The following is a 17,886-nucleotide window of genomic DNA, read 5'->3' on the forward strand; positions in this document are numbered from 1 at the left end:
GACTGGACATTTAGCTGGAGAACCAGGATCTGCTGAGTTAGAATAGTAAAGCCTTCTACAATACGAGAGTCTCTCTATTTAAACGCTTTCTGCTTCAGGCCATGAGCCAAATGCTGACTAATGGGATCAGGAAGAACGTCTCACTCTGAGGGGAGCAGGGAACATTTCTTCCTCGTCCCCGGGGCAGGTTATTCCACAGCAACCTTCTGCTGGGTTTTCTGCACCTTCCTCTAAGCAGCTGCTACTGCCCCCTGTTGGACACAGGACACGAGGCGGGATGAGCCCTGTTCTGATTGACGTCCTTGTGCGTTTTTTTTGTTTTGTTTTTAAACTCTTCTTTCTAAATACCAAGAACTGGGGTTATAAACTCAAGCCTTAGGGATGCTGGTGCCCTCCGTGGACCCAAAAGGATGTCCTGGCTACAAACATGCCAGTAGCTGAAAAGTGCAAAACATGAACGCCGATCGAATCTGCCACCAGGTTTTGCAATGCCTGGGCCTGAGGCCTGATGCCCGGGGTGTGTCCCCCATCCAAACTGGAGTAATCTACACCACACTCCTTGCTGAATTTAAAAGACCTAAATGTAGGGTGACCAGATAGCAACTGTGAAAAAAGGGACAGGGGGTGGGGGGTAATAGGTGCCTATATAAGAGAGAGTCCCAAAAAACAGGACTGTCCCTATAGGTAGGGGGACCAGATGTCCCATTTTTAAATGGACAGAGCCGGAGGAAGTGCCAGCCCAGAAGCCCATCTTGTTCTGTGTCCAAGAATGGCCAGGTCCAGCTCATTCTGGAGAAGGGGTCAAGGATACCCCCAGTGGCCAATAATGGAATAACCTCCCTATGGGAGAAGTTTCCTCCTGACCCCTCTGTTAGCTTATGCCTTGAAGCAGGAGCATTTAAAAAATAGCTAGCTCTCTTCATCTGTAAATCTCAAAGCAGTTACAACGGCAGGTCTGCTTCATTACCCCCTTTACAGCTGGGGAAACTGAGGCACAGGGCAGTGGAAGTGACTTGCCCAAGGTCACCCAGCAGGCCAGTGGTAGAGCTGAGAATAGCTCCCTGCTCGCCAGTCCACTGCTCGAGCCACTAGATCACTTTGTAGCCCTTCCAAGGGATTTTAAAAACAACCTTCTAATGTAATGATGGATGTTCTCGTTATTTGGATAGGTCCAGTCTCTTTTACTTGAATCCTGCTTATGTATTTTAATCTCATGAGCTCAAAAACTGCCTGCAGTTAGCAGTAAAATATTCTATTCTGCTTTTGCACTTTAGGGGCAGCCTGTGCTAGTTGTTTCCCCATGTAAAATAAAAAGCTACAGCAAATATATTTCAAAACAAGCTTGTTTTCAATCTTTTTTCCTGCATTGCTGGGGGTTAGGCCTGGGGGTGCGTGTGCTCTCTTGCTAATGAGCATATCCCTAGCAGTTCCTTGCGTGTTAGCATAAGCGCTCTCCTCTGCTGCTTTGATGCTGATGTCATCAACTGTTGCACCTTAGAGAAGGATACATCCGAGAAGGAAAAGCACCCGCGGTGGGCAGTCGAAGCCATTAGCTGCGGAGTCAGGATTGACTTCCACGGAGAGGCTGCACAAGCTGGAAATGTTTCACCTTGCACCGAAGAAAGTCCGAGGACAGCCGCTGGAGATATTTACGCGTCCCCAAGCGAAAGCACTGTTCCTAATATTCCTCTTAGCCATCTCCAAGCCCTTTACAAATGTGGGAAAGCAGGACCCCATTTTAAAGCTGGGGAAACATTAGTGACTTAGCCAAGCAAATCAGTGGGACAATAGGGACTAGAACCCAGGATTCCTCTGCTCTAAGCCCTCTGGTTCCCTTTTTAAGAGAGTGTGAATGTTTTGTCCTTTAAACACCACCCACACACTGTATTGGCCTTAAAAACCAAACCAGCCTAAAACCCCACTCCCGGGGCAGTTAAATTTCAGACACTCATTTTTCTTTCTGCCTTGGAATCCCTGCCCTATGGACTGGAGATGGAGCTGAACGGGGTCAGGGCCCATTCAGGGGAGAGCTTTGGAGGGGGACGCCAGGCTGGAAAAGTCCCCTTTGGCAGGGGGGGCACTGGGCATGGTGAACTCACAGCTTCAGAGCCAAGCAGTTGGAGAAGGAGCAGTGATTTTATCTATGGTATTGCTATGCCATTTCCATGGTAACCAAGCACCTCCCTATGCCCTTGGGGGGCAGGGCTATGCTCTTATCCCTGTTCTACAGAGGGGGAACTGAGGCACAGGGAGCCTGGGGGCCAGCAAGAAATAGAACTTAGGGTTCCTATGTCCTAGGGCAGCACCTTGACTACTGGGCCATCTGCCCTCTCTTATAACTAATAAAAAGTGAGAGAGGGGCTTGAATCCAACCTCCAAGCCAGACTCTAGCACTGAGCCCCATAGCTTGGCATACCACAGCCCAATCCTCCAGTCCACACACTCCTGGACTTGGGGGAGTCGGGATCTGCTCTTTGGGGCTTGGAGTGTAGAGGTGATATACGTGAGGATACCAGCTTGCTGGAGGGGCTCAGAAACCATCACTCCTAGTAGAGAATGGCTGGGTTCAGTACAGGAGGAGGGTTAATTTTTTTCCCCCTCTAAGCACTAGACGTGGGCTGGTGCCACAAGCAGGATAATGAACTTCAGACACTTGTTCTGAGCTGGTCTGATAGCTTGCATGTTGCAGAAGCAACATTGAATTCGGAGGGTCTGGATTTTCAGTTAAAGCCGATGCTGTCTGGTTCCCTTTAAAACATTGTAATGTAGGAAGTGTTTATATAAAAATGTACCACTGCCTGTTAGTGGATGAAATCAGACTTGCTCAACTGTGTGTCACAGCCCCTGTAGTGCTAGCAGCTAAGGGAGATTCTCCTTTAGCTCTAGTGGTCAATGTCTATGCTTTTGCAGAATAAGCATGAGAGTCCTATTACTGGCTATTACATGCCAGTGGCTCTGTTAGTGACTGGGAGATCTCTAGTTAGAAATCCACTTTATCTCAAATAGCCTCTTCCATCTTAGTGCAAACACTCTTGGAGTCTGGTGTTTAAACTAGATTTGGGGTTGGAAAGTGAATAGTGCTACTTTCCCAACCTCTGCCCACTTGAGATGTGACAGTAAGCGTGTGCAGATCTTTGCCCAGCAGTAGTGAAAAAGTTCCGATAATAAAGTAAACTACCATCCTAAGGCCGTAGAGTTCACACCTGCTGAGCTGAATGGGGAATGAATTGTGTCCAACTACCTGCAGACTCCAGAAGCCCCGGTTACATCAGAGGGTTGGTTATCTCGGTCATCAGCAGGGCTAGCAACTTGGTTTTAACGACAAATAGAAGCTTAAGAAAGCCACACTGGAAATGCCACAGCAAGACGCCTTCGCCCCTCCAGCCTGTCCTGTCCCCCGAACCGCCCAGCATGTATTTCCAGTTCTCCTTGGCCCCTGTTTAGGAAACCCCTGTGTTTAGCTTTAGCTGCTGCCGTTCAGAAAGGCTTGTGCTGACTTTAAGGAGCTGGAATGAAGACGCTTTAAACACTTGTTAGGACACAAGTTGGCAAGTAAAGCCGACACACAGCTGGCCAGGTCCCTCCCTTTGAATTGAATTAACCACTCTGACTTGCTGCTCGTTCTGCATCTTCCCACCAGCTTTGCCTGGAAGGCAGTACCAGCCCCTGAGTCTAGACTTCTAGCCTCCCTCCAGCCCCCTGGACCTTACAGCAGCAGAACAAGCCGAGGTGTGACACACGCCCCTCGGCCGACTCGCACCAGCTGGGGATCTAGCCGTGTGCGGCTACACCCTGTAGCGACAGACTCCTAGGGTTCACTTCCCCCATCCTTTTCTGGGGGTAGGTAAACTGAGTTCCACGTCCTTTACTGCATGGGGTCTGTAGGTGGAGACATCCCCAGGGGTGCCCTCTACAGATCCCAGGACCCTTTTCATTCTTAATATCACCCTCCTCATTCCCCTGCTTTCGCAGGCTGCTGTGAGCTGGTTATCTTCCCCCAGAGGTGGCTGCATTTCGGTGCTGGCAGCTGTCAACCACTTTGGGATCCTACCCGGTACTAGACAGCACCGCTGCATCCCTCTCTCAATGCTTTCAAACGCCAAAGAGCTTTTCCTCCCCTTACGCCAAGTCTGGTGGCTTCACCTTCCTTCCCCTGTCCCAGCCTCTGGGGGGAAGCCTGGGAGCGAAGGGGCGAGGGAACTGGGAGAGTAGGAAAGTGTCCGTGCACTAGGAATGCGGTCTAGAGTCCCAGCTCTCGCAGCAGGACACGCCAGCCTCCTGACTGAGCCGGGCAGTCTATTTATTGACAACGTCTCAGGTTGATACCGAGCAGCTCTGGTTTTCGTCACGTCAGCATCTTCAGGCCTGTCTCAGCCTAAGCACAGCTTTGTCCTTAATTATTTAGTGTGGTGACCTACTTCCCACTGCAGGGACAGGCTCCTCGGCGGCCCCTGATTCCACCAGGCCGGCTTTACATAGCAACGGCATGGAGAGGGCTCAGCGGCTGCGTATCAGCTGCGGAATAGCCAGCGACTGTCTTTTTGTTCGGGGTTTGTACAGCGCCTCGCACAACGGGATCCTGGTCCACCACTAGGGCTTGTAGGTGCTACTGCCATACAAAATGGAGCCCTCAAGCCTGCGTGGGGAATACACTTTTATTAGCCAGGGCTAAAGCTTATCCTTCCCCTCCCGTGCTTTATACCTCTCCTCCCCAGAGGGCACTAAACAGCAGCAGCAAGGCAAGTCTCAGATACTCAGACTCCGTTACTATCCTATCTACAATCTTCAGCGTCCGTATCTCACAACGCCCCTGTGAGGCAGGACCCCACGGTCACCCGCTGTACGGCTGGGAACTGACGCCCCAGAGCGATTCCGTGACTTACCCGAGGTCCCACAGAACGTCTGTAGCAGAGCTGGGAACTGAAACCAGCTCTCCCCCGTCCCATTCCTGTGCCTTAGCCGCAAACCCATCCTTCCTCTCTAGCAGAAATGTTTTCTTATGTTCTTAACTGTAGCGTCTTGCCCTTGGGGAAACACTGCACCAAGGAAACAGCTGGAAGGAACAGGATCCATCAGAGAACTTTCTAGTTTTGACTGGACTTTCTCTGCCCTGTGATTGGCTGTTTGCTCCAGCCCCCCCCACCCCCCTGGAGTCGCTTACCACAGCCCCACTTCCTTCAATTGGGCTGAGCCCCCTCCTAACGAAACCCACCTTCCAAACCAATAACAACACTGGAATTTACACAGCACTTGTCACCACCCCATTGTTCCCTCTGCGTGTTCTGCCCCCACCCCTAGGTCTGTCTGGGCTGTTTAGGACCTAAGCTCTTTTGGGACTCTGCCACTCTGTGTCTGTACAGCACCTACCGCAATAAACATGATGAATAATAGTACTTTGGTAAGTGTAGTCTGCCTCCTTACCTCCCCCCCGGAGGACCAGGGCCTCTTCTTAATTCCCTCCCTCGAATGGTTACATAGCGTTGGTGTTTACTATTAAACAAAAGCCATGCTCTACCCAACAAGTGGCTACGTTCCCTTCCAGTGTGGTCTACTAGGTAAAGCAGGGTCTGAATCTGGCCCCCCTGGGTCCTATCCCAAGTTCTGCCATTCCCTTGCTGGATGGCTTTGAGCAGGTTGCTGCCCTGCTCTGTGCCTCAGTTTCCCCACATGTGACAAGTCCCTGGGGTGAGAGTTAAACCCCTATAACGAGGAAGGAACAAGTCCCTGGGGCCAAGCTGCACTCCCAGCCCCACCCATGCTCTGACCCTGGGGCCAGGGATGGATCCCAAGGGGGCAGGACAGGAGTTCAGGGACCCATCTTTACAGCAAAGCAGACTCAGCTACTGAGGTGCTCACTGCTCAACCTCTGGCCACTCCTGGTCTAAATTCTTCATGAAGAACCTTTCTTTCCTGGAACCACTCCCTGCATTCCCATATCAGGGGATCAGATGTTTCTTTTAACCTGAAGTTGTTTCCTAACCCATCTTTGTGTCTAGTCAATACATACCAAACCCTTTGCATTTGTTTGTAATATTTTCTATGTGATAATAAGCTGACTTAGAAGGGCCAAACTATACAGCCAGAATTTTAAAACGACTGCATGCACCCGTTCTCCGTAAGATATCAAAGATGAGCGTAATTGATCTTTCTTCTAATGACGATCGTTCCATTTGTTTTAGCTAGTGAAAATTGAACTCCACAAGCTTCTCCCCATTCTGAGACCTCCCTGAGTGCTTCATTGAATCTCTCTCCAGCCACTTTAATTCTCCTGTGTTTAACCCATATAGCGCATCATCCACAATAAGGTAACACCTACTCAGGCCCTTATGCCTTTTGGCAGATCATTTATCATAATGTTAAACAAAGTAGGGCTGACAACACTCCCCTGAGGAGTGCCATTGGCAACACTATAGATACTTGCTAAGACTTTCCCTGCTCTAACCTGTATGGTCCTCTTACTCAGAAAAATCTCTTATCCACCAGACCATTCTTCCTTCTATCCCTATCATGGACAACTTACATAAACTCTCCCTCCATAGCATATCGTGCTTTTTCAACATCCAACCCCCCCAGTGACCATATACTCTGATCCTCAGACCTTTTTGTATTTCTGTTTCTAATCTTACAATATGATCAGTTGTGCCTCTCTCCTGCCTAAAACTGCTTTGCACTATTCGGATTTCTTTTTTTTCACCCAATATGCAGCTAGCCTCTTGTTTATCATTTTCTCCGTAACTTTCCCCACACAAAATGTGAGGGCAATTGGCCTAGACAGCTGTTCTCATAATAGCTTGCCTGACTTCACAATTGGTACTATCACCGCACACTTCCAATCTACTGTTATTACCTTTCCCCTATACATTTACATAATTTTAATACAATTCTTACAATCCCTTCACATCAGTATATGTCATATAATGCTTAAATACTGCGCCAGGGAAAGTGTTTAACCTTTTATCTATAGCTTTGTTTCAGTTCCTGCATACTGAAGTTTTCATTCAGCACACTGACATTTTCCCAACCATTTAAGGACCTCACAATTTTCTTTGAGAAATTTTCTTTTTCCCCGAAAAAATAATCTGTACTTTGAGCCTCCTCCTTACTTGCTAGGATTTCTGCTTTTCCTTTGTTCAAATTTATCACTTTATCCTCTTCAATAAGATCAGGGATAAAACTAACAGAGAGTCCTGTGGCACCTTTAAGACTAACAGATGTATTGGAGCATAAGCTTCCGTGGGTGAATGCCCACTTCGTCGGATGCATGCATCTAACCAAGTGGGCATTCACCCACGAAAGCTTATGCTCCAATACATCTGTCAAGGCTGTATCCCTACTTTGAACTTTAGGGTACAAATGTAGGGGCCTGCATGAAGACTTCTAAGCTTAACTACCAGCTTAGTTCTGGTCCGCTGCCACCATCCCAAAGCTAATTCCCTTTCCTGGGTAGCCTTGAGAGACCTTCACCAATTCCCTGGTGAATACAGATCCAAACTCCTTGGATCTTAAATAAGGAGAAATTGACCCTTCCCCCCTCCTTCCTTTCACCAACTCCTGGTGAATACAGATCCAAACCCCCTTTGGATCTTAAAACAAGGAGAAATCAATCAGGTTCTTAAAAAGAAGGCTTTTAATTAAAGAAAAAGGTAAAAATCATCTCTGTAAAATCAGTATGGAAAATAACTTTACAGGGTAATCAAACTTAAAGAGCTCAGAGGACCCCCCTCTTCTGTCTTAGGTTCAAAGTACAGCAAACAAAAATAAACACTCTGGTAAAAGGTACATTTACAAGTTGAGAAAAACAAAGTAAATCTAAGACGCCTTGCCTGGCTTTTACTTACAATTTTGAAATAAGAGAGACTTGTTTAGAAAGATGGGGAGAACCTGGATTGATGTCTGGTCCCTCTCAGTCCCAAGAGCGAACAACCCCTTAAACAAAGGACACACACAAAAGCCTTTCCCCCCCCCCAAGATTTGAAAGTATCTTGTCCCCTTATTGGTCCTTGGGGTCAGGTGTCAGCCAGGTTACCCGAGCTTCTTAACCCTTTACAGGTAAAAGGATTTGGAGTCTCTGGCTAGGAGGGATTCCATAGCACTGTACACAGGAGAGCTGTCACCCTTCCCTTTATAGTTATGACAACATCTGTTAGTCTTAAAGGTGCCACAGGACTCTCCGTTGCTTTTTACAGATCCAGACTAACACGGCTACCCCAGGGATAAAACTGTTATTGCTCCAGGTTAAAAAAATATATGGAGATATCCTATCTCCTAGAACTGGAAGGGACCCTGAAAGGTCATCGAGTCCAGTCCCCTGCCTTCACTAGCAGGACCAAGTACTGATTTTGCCCCAGATCCCTAAGTGGCCCCCTCAAGGATTGAACTCCCAACCCTGGGTTTAGCAGGCCAATGCTCAAACCACTGAGCTATCCCTCCCCCCAAAACAGACAACAGGTTCCATTCACTCTCCTAATTTGCTGGTAAACCCCTGACACCTGGGTATCTATTTATTTTCCCAGAATACTTTTTCCAACTCTCTTTGTTAGGCCTCTTCATAACCCTTTGTGTCACTGCCTTACTTCGTTTAGATGCCCTTGAAGTCTCACTGTTCGTTGTGGTTGCAGCTTTTCTATACACCTTCGGTCTCTCTTTTTTAATTCCAATCTCACATTTTTCATTCCACCACAGAACCGGGGTTCTGGTTTTAAGGCAATTCAGTATCTCTCAAAATCTACTTTGGCTGCTGCCATAATTGCTTTTATTACATTATCACAGAATTCCTCTCTATTATCTCTTACACACTTGTTGCTCAAGCACTCCTCACACTTACTCCTGAGAAGCTCCTAATCGGCCCTTTTAAATTCCAAGCAGGAGTTCCTCCAGTGTCTTCAATATCACCCTCTCTTTCATACATAAGCAGCAGCTTAGGGAACTGATCACTTTCCATTCCCTCTTCCTTGTAAATTTCCCACCTATATTTACTAGCTATATTGCTAGTTGCAATTCCCAGATCCAAACCGGAAAAGGAACCAGCAACTGAGCTAAACATAGCTGGTGCGCCATTGTTTAGTATTACCACATTGTGCTCATCAATGGACTGTTCCAAATGCTTGCCATTGCTATCAGACTTTCCACTGCCCTATAAGTCGTTATGGCTAAGGCTACAATTTTAGCATGGGTATTTTTATTAAAGTCACGGAGAGGATGCAGGCAACAAACAATAAATCACAGATTTATTGAAGCCCGAGCCCTGCCGCCTGGGGGCTGAATTATTGGAATTTTCAAGAAGTCACAGAGGTCTCGTAAAAATCACAGAATCAGTGACCTCCATCACAGATTCACAGCCTTAGTTATGGGCATTCAGATCTCCACATTCAATATACGAACTCGTTGGCTCTTAATTCTGAGCTCTCCAAGTCTTTGCAGGGGTTGTAATTATTATACATCCTTAAAAAGGTATTTTTATTCTGCACTGATGTCTCAGTAGCAGTATACTCAAAAGTCAGTTTCTTTACATGCACTTCAATACAACTCAAATTTTCCTTTATAAATGAACTCCTCCCCCCTCCCCTTCATCTCGCTCTCTCATATCTATCTCTGCTATTTCTTAGGACCTTAAGAGACCGTTTTTCCACCTTTTAGCCATGTTTTCTGTACGCAGATAACATCAGGTTTGCCCTTCAGTTAAAAAAAAAAAGTCTTTGAGTTCCTGACCATGTGCTATTAAGCTTTATGCATTCCAACAAGAACATTTTTAGCACCATTTAGTTAAACCACAGTATCGTCCTCTCTCAAAATTGCATGAATGCACTCCATTGCCAAATTACTAGCATGCAAATACTTTTCTGCTCCTTTTATTATAATCTTTATTTTTTCCATTCTCTTTCCTGTTTGTGCAGTGCAAACAGGACACTATGTTGTAGCAATGTACCTTCCCCTTACTGGTTTTCTCCTCCTTCTCCACATGTTGTTTTGAATACCTTTTAGCAGCTTCTGCATAAAATATCTTGTTGATAATCCTTGTTTTGTATCCGAGTGTCTAGCTACCATACATCCTCCATAAGCTGTACTGTGCTTATCCACGCAGTTGCTACATTTTAGCTCTGCTCCTTCTACATATGAATGCTCCCCTCCACATTTACCTCACACTTTGCTTTTCCTTTACTCACATTTGCCAAGTTTCCAAACTTTCAGCACTTATAACAGCTCAAAGGGGAACAGAATATATGGTTTCATCCAAAACATCTCCTATCCTAGCTTAACCCTGGCAGATAAAGCCCTTCTTCTAAATGTAATTTGCACAGCTGTGGACGGTTTGCTCTCACCTCATTCCCACTCATTCACATAATGACTTGCATGTGGTCCCCACCTATACCTGCTTTATTTCCAGTCATTATCAAGGGGACCCCCTATATTCCCCTACTTGTTTGCATCATCCATTTGGGTGGGCTGGCAGTCTGCTTTTATTTTCCCTAGACTTTTAGTGTTCAGGCCTTTTTCAGCCTGTTCTTTAGCAATACACTCCACCAGCACAGCAACACCCTGTAACCTTCTAGCTCTTGATAGATTTTCCAAGGCTTTTCCTAATACAGTCAGCTATTTCCAAGGGATGAACATCTCTTTTTCCCGCCTCGCTCATCCGTAGAGCCCTGCACGGGACTCGTTTTGTAATCCTGCTCCCATCCCACAACGTCTACACCTGCATTTGGTGTCTTGAATTTTTATCTGGCTCCTGCTATTGGGGCAGCAGGTCCTGCAGGATCCCCGGCCGGATGCCGGGCTCTACTCAGCACTTTGACAATTACAATCATGGGGGGGGGGGGGGGGTTCCACCCTTCTCTTTGCTCCCTCCCTGCCTGAGTCATCCCCCAGTTCTGGTCTTTTCTAATTTGTAGCCCTGGCTGCTGCCTCGCTCCCTGGAGAGAGGCCTGGGCTAGGCGCCCCCCTGTCCCCAGCCAGTTCATCGCAGCCACTGTGCGACCCTCCCCTTATATAGCCCGTAACAGCGGAAGCTCCTCCCCCTGCTCCAGGTCCCGCCCCTATCTCTAAGCCCCGCCCTTACTGCTGAGCCCCGCCCCCTCTACCCAACCCTCTTGAAGGGAGCTTTTACGGGGGCGGGTTTGGCTCATCCCGGCCCCGCCCCTTCCCTCTCGGCTCGTCGTATGACGTCACCAGCGAGCGCCGCCCGCTCCCTTTCACGTCTGTGGCGCGTGCGTGAAACGTCGCTGTTTTCTGCGTGCGTGCTTGTGACGTAAGCGGCGTGTGCTTGGAACGTGAAGTGTATGGGGGGGGGGCCTTCGGACAGGAGAAGGCGACTGCGGGAGTGCCAGGTAAGTGGTAGTGACCGGCTCTGCCCCTCCCCCGCAACGGGGGCTTAACCCCCCCCCGGATCGGCCCCCTTCCCCGGGCTCTGCCCCTCCCCCGCTACGGGGGCTTAAGCCCCCCCCCATCGGCCCCCTTCCCCGGGCTCTGCCCCTCCCCCGCTACGGGGGCTTAAGCCCCCCCCCCATCGGCCCCCTTCCCCGGGCTCTGCCCCTCCCCCACTACGGGGGCTTAACCCCCCCCGGGCTCTGCCCCTCCCCCGCTACGGGGGCTTAACCCCCCCCATCGGCCCCCTTCCCCGGGCTCTGCCCCTCCCCCACTACGGGGGCTTAACCCTCCCAGGATCGCCCCCCCGGGCTCTGCCCCTCCCCCGGTACGAGGGCTTAACCCCCCCCCGGGCTCTGCCCCTCCCCCACTACGGGGGTTTAACCCCCCGGGTTCGGTCCCCTTCCCCCGGCTTTGCCCCCCCCCGCTACCGGGGTTTAACCCCCCCGGGTTCGGCCCCCTCACCCCGGCTCTGCCCCCCCCCACTACTGGGGTTTAATCCCCCTCGGGATCGCCCCCCCCCGGGCTCTGCCCCTCCCCCGCTACGGAGGCTTAACCCCTCCCCGGATCAGCCCCCTCCCCCCGTTACGGGGGTTTAACCCCCCCCGGGGCTTGATCCCCCTCCCCTGCTGTTGGGGCCATGTCATCTCTTGGGAACATGTCACACCCCCCCCCCGCTATTAATGCCACCTCCCTGCTCGCTCAGTGTCGTTAACAGGCAGCCCACAAGCGGGGTCTAATCCCTCCCCACCCAGGTCTGAGAGGCCTGGGTGCTTCCCTTCAGGTAACTCCCTGGCCAAGGTTTCTGTCTGCAGGTACCTGTCTCCGGCCCATGGAAATGGGCAGGGGAAAGTCAGGGCTCCAGGAGGGTTAGGAAACAAAGTTCTTCCTCTATGCACCATGCAGGCGTCCCATCTGTCTCAGACAGGGCAGCCCTGGGCTTCTGGTCCTGCTGGGCTGGGTGTGCGCCAGGTCTTTCATCATCTTAGGTTTTTGCAGCAACGTAAGTGGAGAAAAGGTCTCGGATTCAGTACTCCATGAAATGGCAGAACATGCCCTCTCCTTTCCAAGGGTGGTCCACACGCAGACTGGTGCTTTCTTAGATGGCACCAACAATGATGCTGAGTGTGTGAATAGCATAGATACTTCCCAGAAGCTCTGTGTAAGTATTAGCCAGTCCAACCCTCAGTGCCCACACCTGTGAGGTAGCTACGGCAAGTGAGTGAATGTTCCCATTTTACAGATGAGGAAAGTGAGAGACAGACTGGGAGGGGGAAGTGACTTATCCATGGTCACATAATGAGTCAGTGGCAGAGCCAGGACTACAATCCAAGTCCCCCTCCCTAATCACTAGATCACAGTCTTCCATGGTAAATTGAACTGAATCCATGATTGTAAACATCATTGAGGGACTAATCTGTGTGACACTTGTTCCCAAAATTTAATTTCTCTACTTAGGATTTCAAGTTCAGGTCTTTGTTACAGGGACTTGCTTCTAAGAGATGTGGAAAAAGAGGGGTTGGCTGCTACTCTAATGAAAAGCTGAGTAGCTGCGGACTCTGGCAATATGTTTGTTTCCTTTTCTAAAAATGTCTGAGTTGTGAGTGGGCATGTCTTTCCCTGATCCATGGAAGGGATCCTTCTGTATCTGTACAGTATGTGTCCAATCATTTAAACTTTTCTGTGTCTTTGCTTTGCCATTCTAGAGCACTTTCACATTATTTTCCGAGACCTTTAAAAATGAATGAGTTGACCTTCGTGAGCCTCCTATGAAATGGGTTGATATCACCATTCCCATTTTGCAGATGGGGAAACTGAGGTACAAAGGTGACCTGTCCAATGCCAAACTAAGAATGGGCCCCAGGAGTTCTGTGGTTAAGGCACAGAATGTGTTCTTTCCTCATCTGTGAGAGGTGCTAGTTTGACCTGATTTTACAGCTCATGTGTTCTGCTTACATCCTCTGCTGTGGAAGGCACCGTGGAAGAATTTCTTCTTGCAATTCTAATATGGTTATTACTTCTTAAATGTTGTCAATGTATTTGGTTGGGGATGTTTCATACCTGAATGGTCCATTATACCAGCATTAATGAAGGAGCTGCTGTGGAAAAAGCTGATTTGCCATTTGCTAAATTGATTTGATATTTAAGTTTCGTAACGTAGTCATTCTTGCTTTGCTTCTACCTGTGTTAACTTTCTCTAGTTCTGTATTAGCTTCCTTTCTTCTCCTCTTAACTATGCCAGTAAAGATAAGCGTAAGAGAACCCTTCCCCTCCCACCGATTTGTTGTGTAGTTGGTAGATACACCAAGGGCAGTTGCGTGTCAAATCTAAAAAGTGAACTTTGCCAGGAAACAGGCCAGAGGTCCCCACTGCTGGACAGCAACTGTTTATGTTCAGTGCTGGGATTGTGTGGCAAAGTTGAGTTAGGAGAAAAACAGCTCCACTGTGCTTGAATGTGGCCGGCACGTTCTGGGGAGTCATAAAAACAAACCCACCATAGTTATTTCTGCCACGCCTGCCTTCTCGGCTAAAGGATAAAGAACTAAGAAGACATTCGAAGAGCCTGTCTAATTTTCTTTCATGTTAACCTGGCTGGTTATGGTTCCCTTACCTGCTTGCTGTGCATGTCCCATTTGATGGGTTCTTGTGCTCTTTGTTTTTAAGGGAAAGGGACAAATGTTAAAACCGAGCAAGGGTCTCAGCGATTGGAAAGGCAGAAGCTACTGCCTGTTCTTTCCTGTTAGGCTCCACACCGCCTCAGTTCGTTCCCCTTCTGGAGCACCTTCCTTTTGTTGGTTCATGGCTGGAGCTGAGTTCCTTTTTCTTTGCAGCTGAGCTCCTGCAAGAAGCCAAGAGATGGAGCCCCCTGGCATGACCACCATCATCGAAGGCTTGGGGGATGAAGTAACGGTGGTGACTGGCGTGGTGGTTCTTGTCCTGGCTCTGGTTCTGGCGTGGCTTTCCACTTATGTAGCAGATGGCAGCAACCAGCTTTTGGGAACGATTGTAGCTACAGGCGAATCCTCAGTGATCCATCTCAGCCACGTCGAACGGTACGTGGGGAATTCAGTAACATCAGAGCCGACTGAGCCCCAGGGGTCGGCTGATAGTGCAGAAGAAAAAGCTGAAGAGGAAGGGGGTGCTGCATCCAACTTGGGCCCTGCAGTTGAGCAGGGGGGCAATGGCAGCACCTCTGACTCCAGCCTCGACCATCTGCTGAACATACAAAGCTTGCCCAAAAGGACATCCTCCAGCAAGTCCAGTGCCCTAGAACAGCCGGGTCAAGAGAGCCAAGGAACCTCGCAAATGTCACACATCAGGGAGGAGAGTGAACCATGCTCCGGGCTCATCAAAGTGCGTCTCAAGTTCCTCAATGACACAGAAGAGGTGGCCATGGTGAGACCGGAGGACACTGTGGGTGTTCTCAAGAGGTAAGTTCCATGTAAGAGGCATCAAGGGGATTTGCAGTCTATGGGGAAAGGATCCCACTTGACTCTGAGGCCCAGAGTTAAAGTGAGCAAACCTCCCCCAACAAGCACTGCCGCAGGTTCTGTGAGGATTGTCCCTTTGTGTGGCTGTAGAGTGCCTAGTGGGGCCTCTAGGGCGGGAGTGCCCGATTAGAAATGTGTAGCAACAATTAAATCTGTCTCTGGGACGTCTAACGGTGTGCCCCTCACTGGTAAGTGATGGCTTGGACAGATTTGGCTCTTACTCTGTATAAATGTCGGTCTGTGCTATTACCTATTATGGCCCTTTTCATCAGTACATCTCAGAGCAGGTCAGTATCCTCATCTATATTTTTATCACCGGGGAAACAGGCACAGAAGGGGAAGTGACTTGCCCGAGGTCACCCAGCAACCCAGTGGCAGAGCTGGGACTAGAACCCAGCTTTCCTGAGTCCCACTCCAGTGCCCAACCCACTAGGCCCCAGGGGGAATGAACAGAACAGCTAATCATCAAGTGATCCATCCCCTGTCGCCCATTCCCAGCTTCTGGCAAACAGAGGCTAGGGACACCAGCCTTACCCACCCTGGCTAATAGCCATTGATAGACCTACCCTTCATGAATCTATCTAGTTCTTTTATGAACCCTGTTATAGTCAAGAAGTAAATCCTAAACCCTAGTGGCTATAATGTGCTCTCTGGGACAAGGGCTGTCTTGCACAGGGGGGCTAATCTGGATTGGAGCCCAATTGTTTGAACCCATTGTGAACTTGGTTTCGTTTTCAGTGGCAGCTGGAATTGGCAGGAGCAGTCATCGGGCTGTGTAACTTCCCCACCCTGTAAACTTAAACTCCTCCTAGTTAGTAGTTGCTGATGTGGTTTGGGAAGGATGGTGAAATTGACCATTACTTACGGACTACATTTGAATCCTGTATCCTGAGGAGGTTTAACCTTGCTACATTGTTTGGGTTTTACACTAGCCTTGGCTGCATTTAGGACTGGTTTTTAAAGCATCTCTTCTAAACTTTGCCTCTTTCTGTTTTCCTGAAAAGCAAATATTTCCCAGGACAAGAAAATCAGATGAAGTTTATTTATCAGGGCCAGCTACTCCAGGACCAGGCACGGACCCTCCGCTCCCTCAATATCATGGACAACTGTGTGATCCATTGCCACCTGTCGCAGACCGCCGGCTCCCCCCTTCCTGACTCGGTGGTCACCCCCGCAGAAGCAGCAGGGGTCACGGTGAACATAGGGAATCTAATGCTCCCTGTTTTCGTGGTGATGCTGGCTGTGATCTGGTACTGCCGCATCAACTACCGCCAATTCTTCACTGCGCCGGCCACGGTCTCCTTGGTTGGGGTGACTGTCTTCTTCAGCTTCCTGGTTTTTGGGATGTACGGACGATAAGAGGCAAAGTTGGAGGGGTAGATACTCCTGTCTGTCCCTTTAATTGGAACCCAGCATTTGTTTTATAGCTTGTTTTAAATGTGCTGTGACAAACGGTGTTAGGGAAACTGGCTGGGGGCCCAGGGAACCCCGTGCCTGCTCAAATACTAGCGAACCTTCTGTATCCAGCAATGTGGAAGAGACCCCTAGATTCACTGTTTGTTTCCTCACCTTGCTGCTGCTTAATGAGACTTTGTTCCTCCATAGAAGGGGACAGCTTTGCCGGGTGCTGCTTGGGTGCTCTAACTGACCTGTGTCATTTATGTCATGAGACGAATCGTCACTCCCAAGGCGCTGCTGCAACTCCTCTCAGGTAGAGATGAGGAAAGGGACCTTCTGTCCCTTGCCTCGTGAACATCTTTCAAGCAGCCTCAGCCTGTGCACTCTGAGCTTGTCTCAGCTGCGTGAAGGAGTCCTGTAAAAAGAGCCACTTTCTAGCCTGGCAGAAAGCAACTCTGGCTTCATGGTTTGTCCTCTCTGCTGTAGAGGAATGGGCCCTGTTAGAATGCAGCTGCTGTAGGTTTGCATGCTCAGGCTTGCTTTAGGATAGGCCAAACTCCCAAGAACAGACTCCGTGGTGATGAGACAGCATGTTGCCCTGCATGGTACTTCTCTGTCCCTTTGCCACTCCTGCAAGAGGCTAGGGGCTGGCTCGCTCAGCACGAGTGCAGCGTGTGCGCACTCCACCAGGGCCTAAGCCGTAAAAGCCCCTTTCAGGGGTATAGGGCTGTCTGGCACCTCCTTCCTGCTTGAGCAGGCTTGCTTTGTATTGAACGTGCTAATTCTAAAGACCAAATATTCTCACTGGCACCTGGTGCAAATGGGAGGGAACTATTTTTAAAGGAATTCTTTTTAAATAGAAGGTTGCAACTTCTGCCGAGTGCTCTTCCCCCCCCCCCCCCCCCCCGGGGAGGGGGGGGGGGTGTAGACTTGTGCCTATCCCAGACATTTTGAGACAAATGTTTAACTTTCTTTAGAGCACTTTCCTCCCCGCCCTTGTTTTCTAGGAATGCATTTATAAAGACAGGCCCTACAGTGGATTTTGTTTAAAGTCAGCTAATGAACATGTTGAAAGTTGCTCCTGGTTGTTGAAGGCTGATTTTTATTTTGCACGGGGGCAGAAGAGAAACTGCCTGCACGCGCAGGAGTGCGAGAAGTATGGACGTGTAAGGAACTCAAAGCTCTGAGAAGCAGCAGGGGGAAGTAGGCCTACAGGAGCCATGCAGCTGCCTGGGTTTACAGCTGAGGCCTTGCCTACAGCGGGAACTTGACCAGAATAGCTAGACCTGAATAAGCTATTCTGAAATAGCTCCCCCCTGTGAACACTTCTAGGACAAGTCTATGCTACTGCCCTACATTGGCACAGCTATGCCACGGTAGCACGTCTGGTGAAGACACGCTATGCCAACAGGACAGCGTTCGCCCATCAGCATAATTACTCAGTCTCCGCGAGAGACAGAAGCTACATCTCCCACCAACAGCGTGCGGGGTGGAGAGTGCTTCAGTTAATGTAACTCATGTTGCTTTGGGGGTTGGTATCTTTTTCACACCCCTGAGTGATTTAAGTTACATTGACTTAAAGCTTTAGTGTAGACCAGTCTCTCAAATGTCTTTTTTTTAATTCCAGAATTACCGT

General features: G+C 49.2%; 1 protein-coding gene across 1 annotated transcript; it reads left to right on the top strand.

The window, feature by feature from the left end:
* The first annotated feature begins 11,242 nt into the window (after positions 1-11,242).
* On the top strand, positions 11,243-17,328 carry TMUB2 (transmembrane and ubiquitin like domain containing 2). Its single transcript, XM_065422608.1, has 3 exons — positions 11,243-11,324; positions 14,193-14,792; positions 15,857-17,328. Exons 2-3 carry the CDS (start codon positions 14,218-14,220, stop codon positions 16,209-16,211), a joined length of 930 nt encoding a protein of 309 aa, XP_065278680.1. The 5' UTR covers positions 11,243-11,324; positions 14,193-14,217; the 3' UTR covers positions 16,212-17,328.
* The last annotated feature ends 558 nt before the right edge of the window (positions 17,329-17,886 follow it).

This window comes from Emys orbicularis, chromosome 25 (genome assembly GCF_028017835.1).
Source record: "Emys orbicularis isolate rEmyOrb1 chromosome 25, rEmyOrb1.hap1, whole genome shotgun sequence".
Classification (NCBI taxonomy): domain Eukaryota; kingdom Metazoa; phylum Chordata; order Testudines; family Emydidae; genus Emys; species Emys orbicularis.

Excerpts from the sequence above, each read along its gene's own strand:
- TMUB2 (XM_065422608.1), top strand. The coding sequence starts at position 14,218 with ATGGAGCCCCCTGGCATGACCACCATCATCGAAGGCTTGGGGGATGAA. Across the intron at positions 14,793-15,856 it reads ACTGTGGGTGTTCTCAAGAG|CAAATATTTCCCAGGACAAG; the intron begins GTAAGTTCCATG and ends TTTCCTGAAAAG.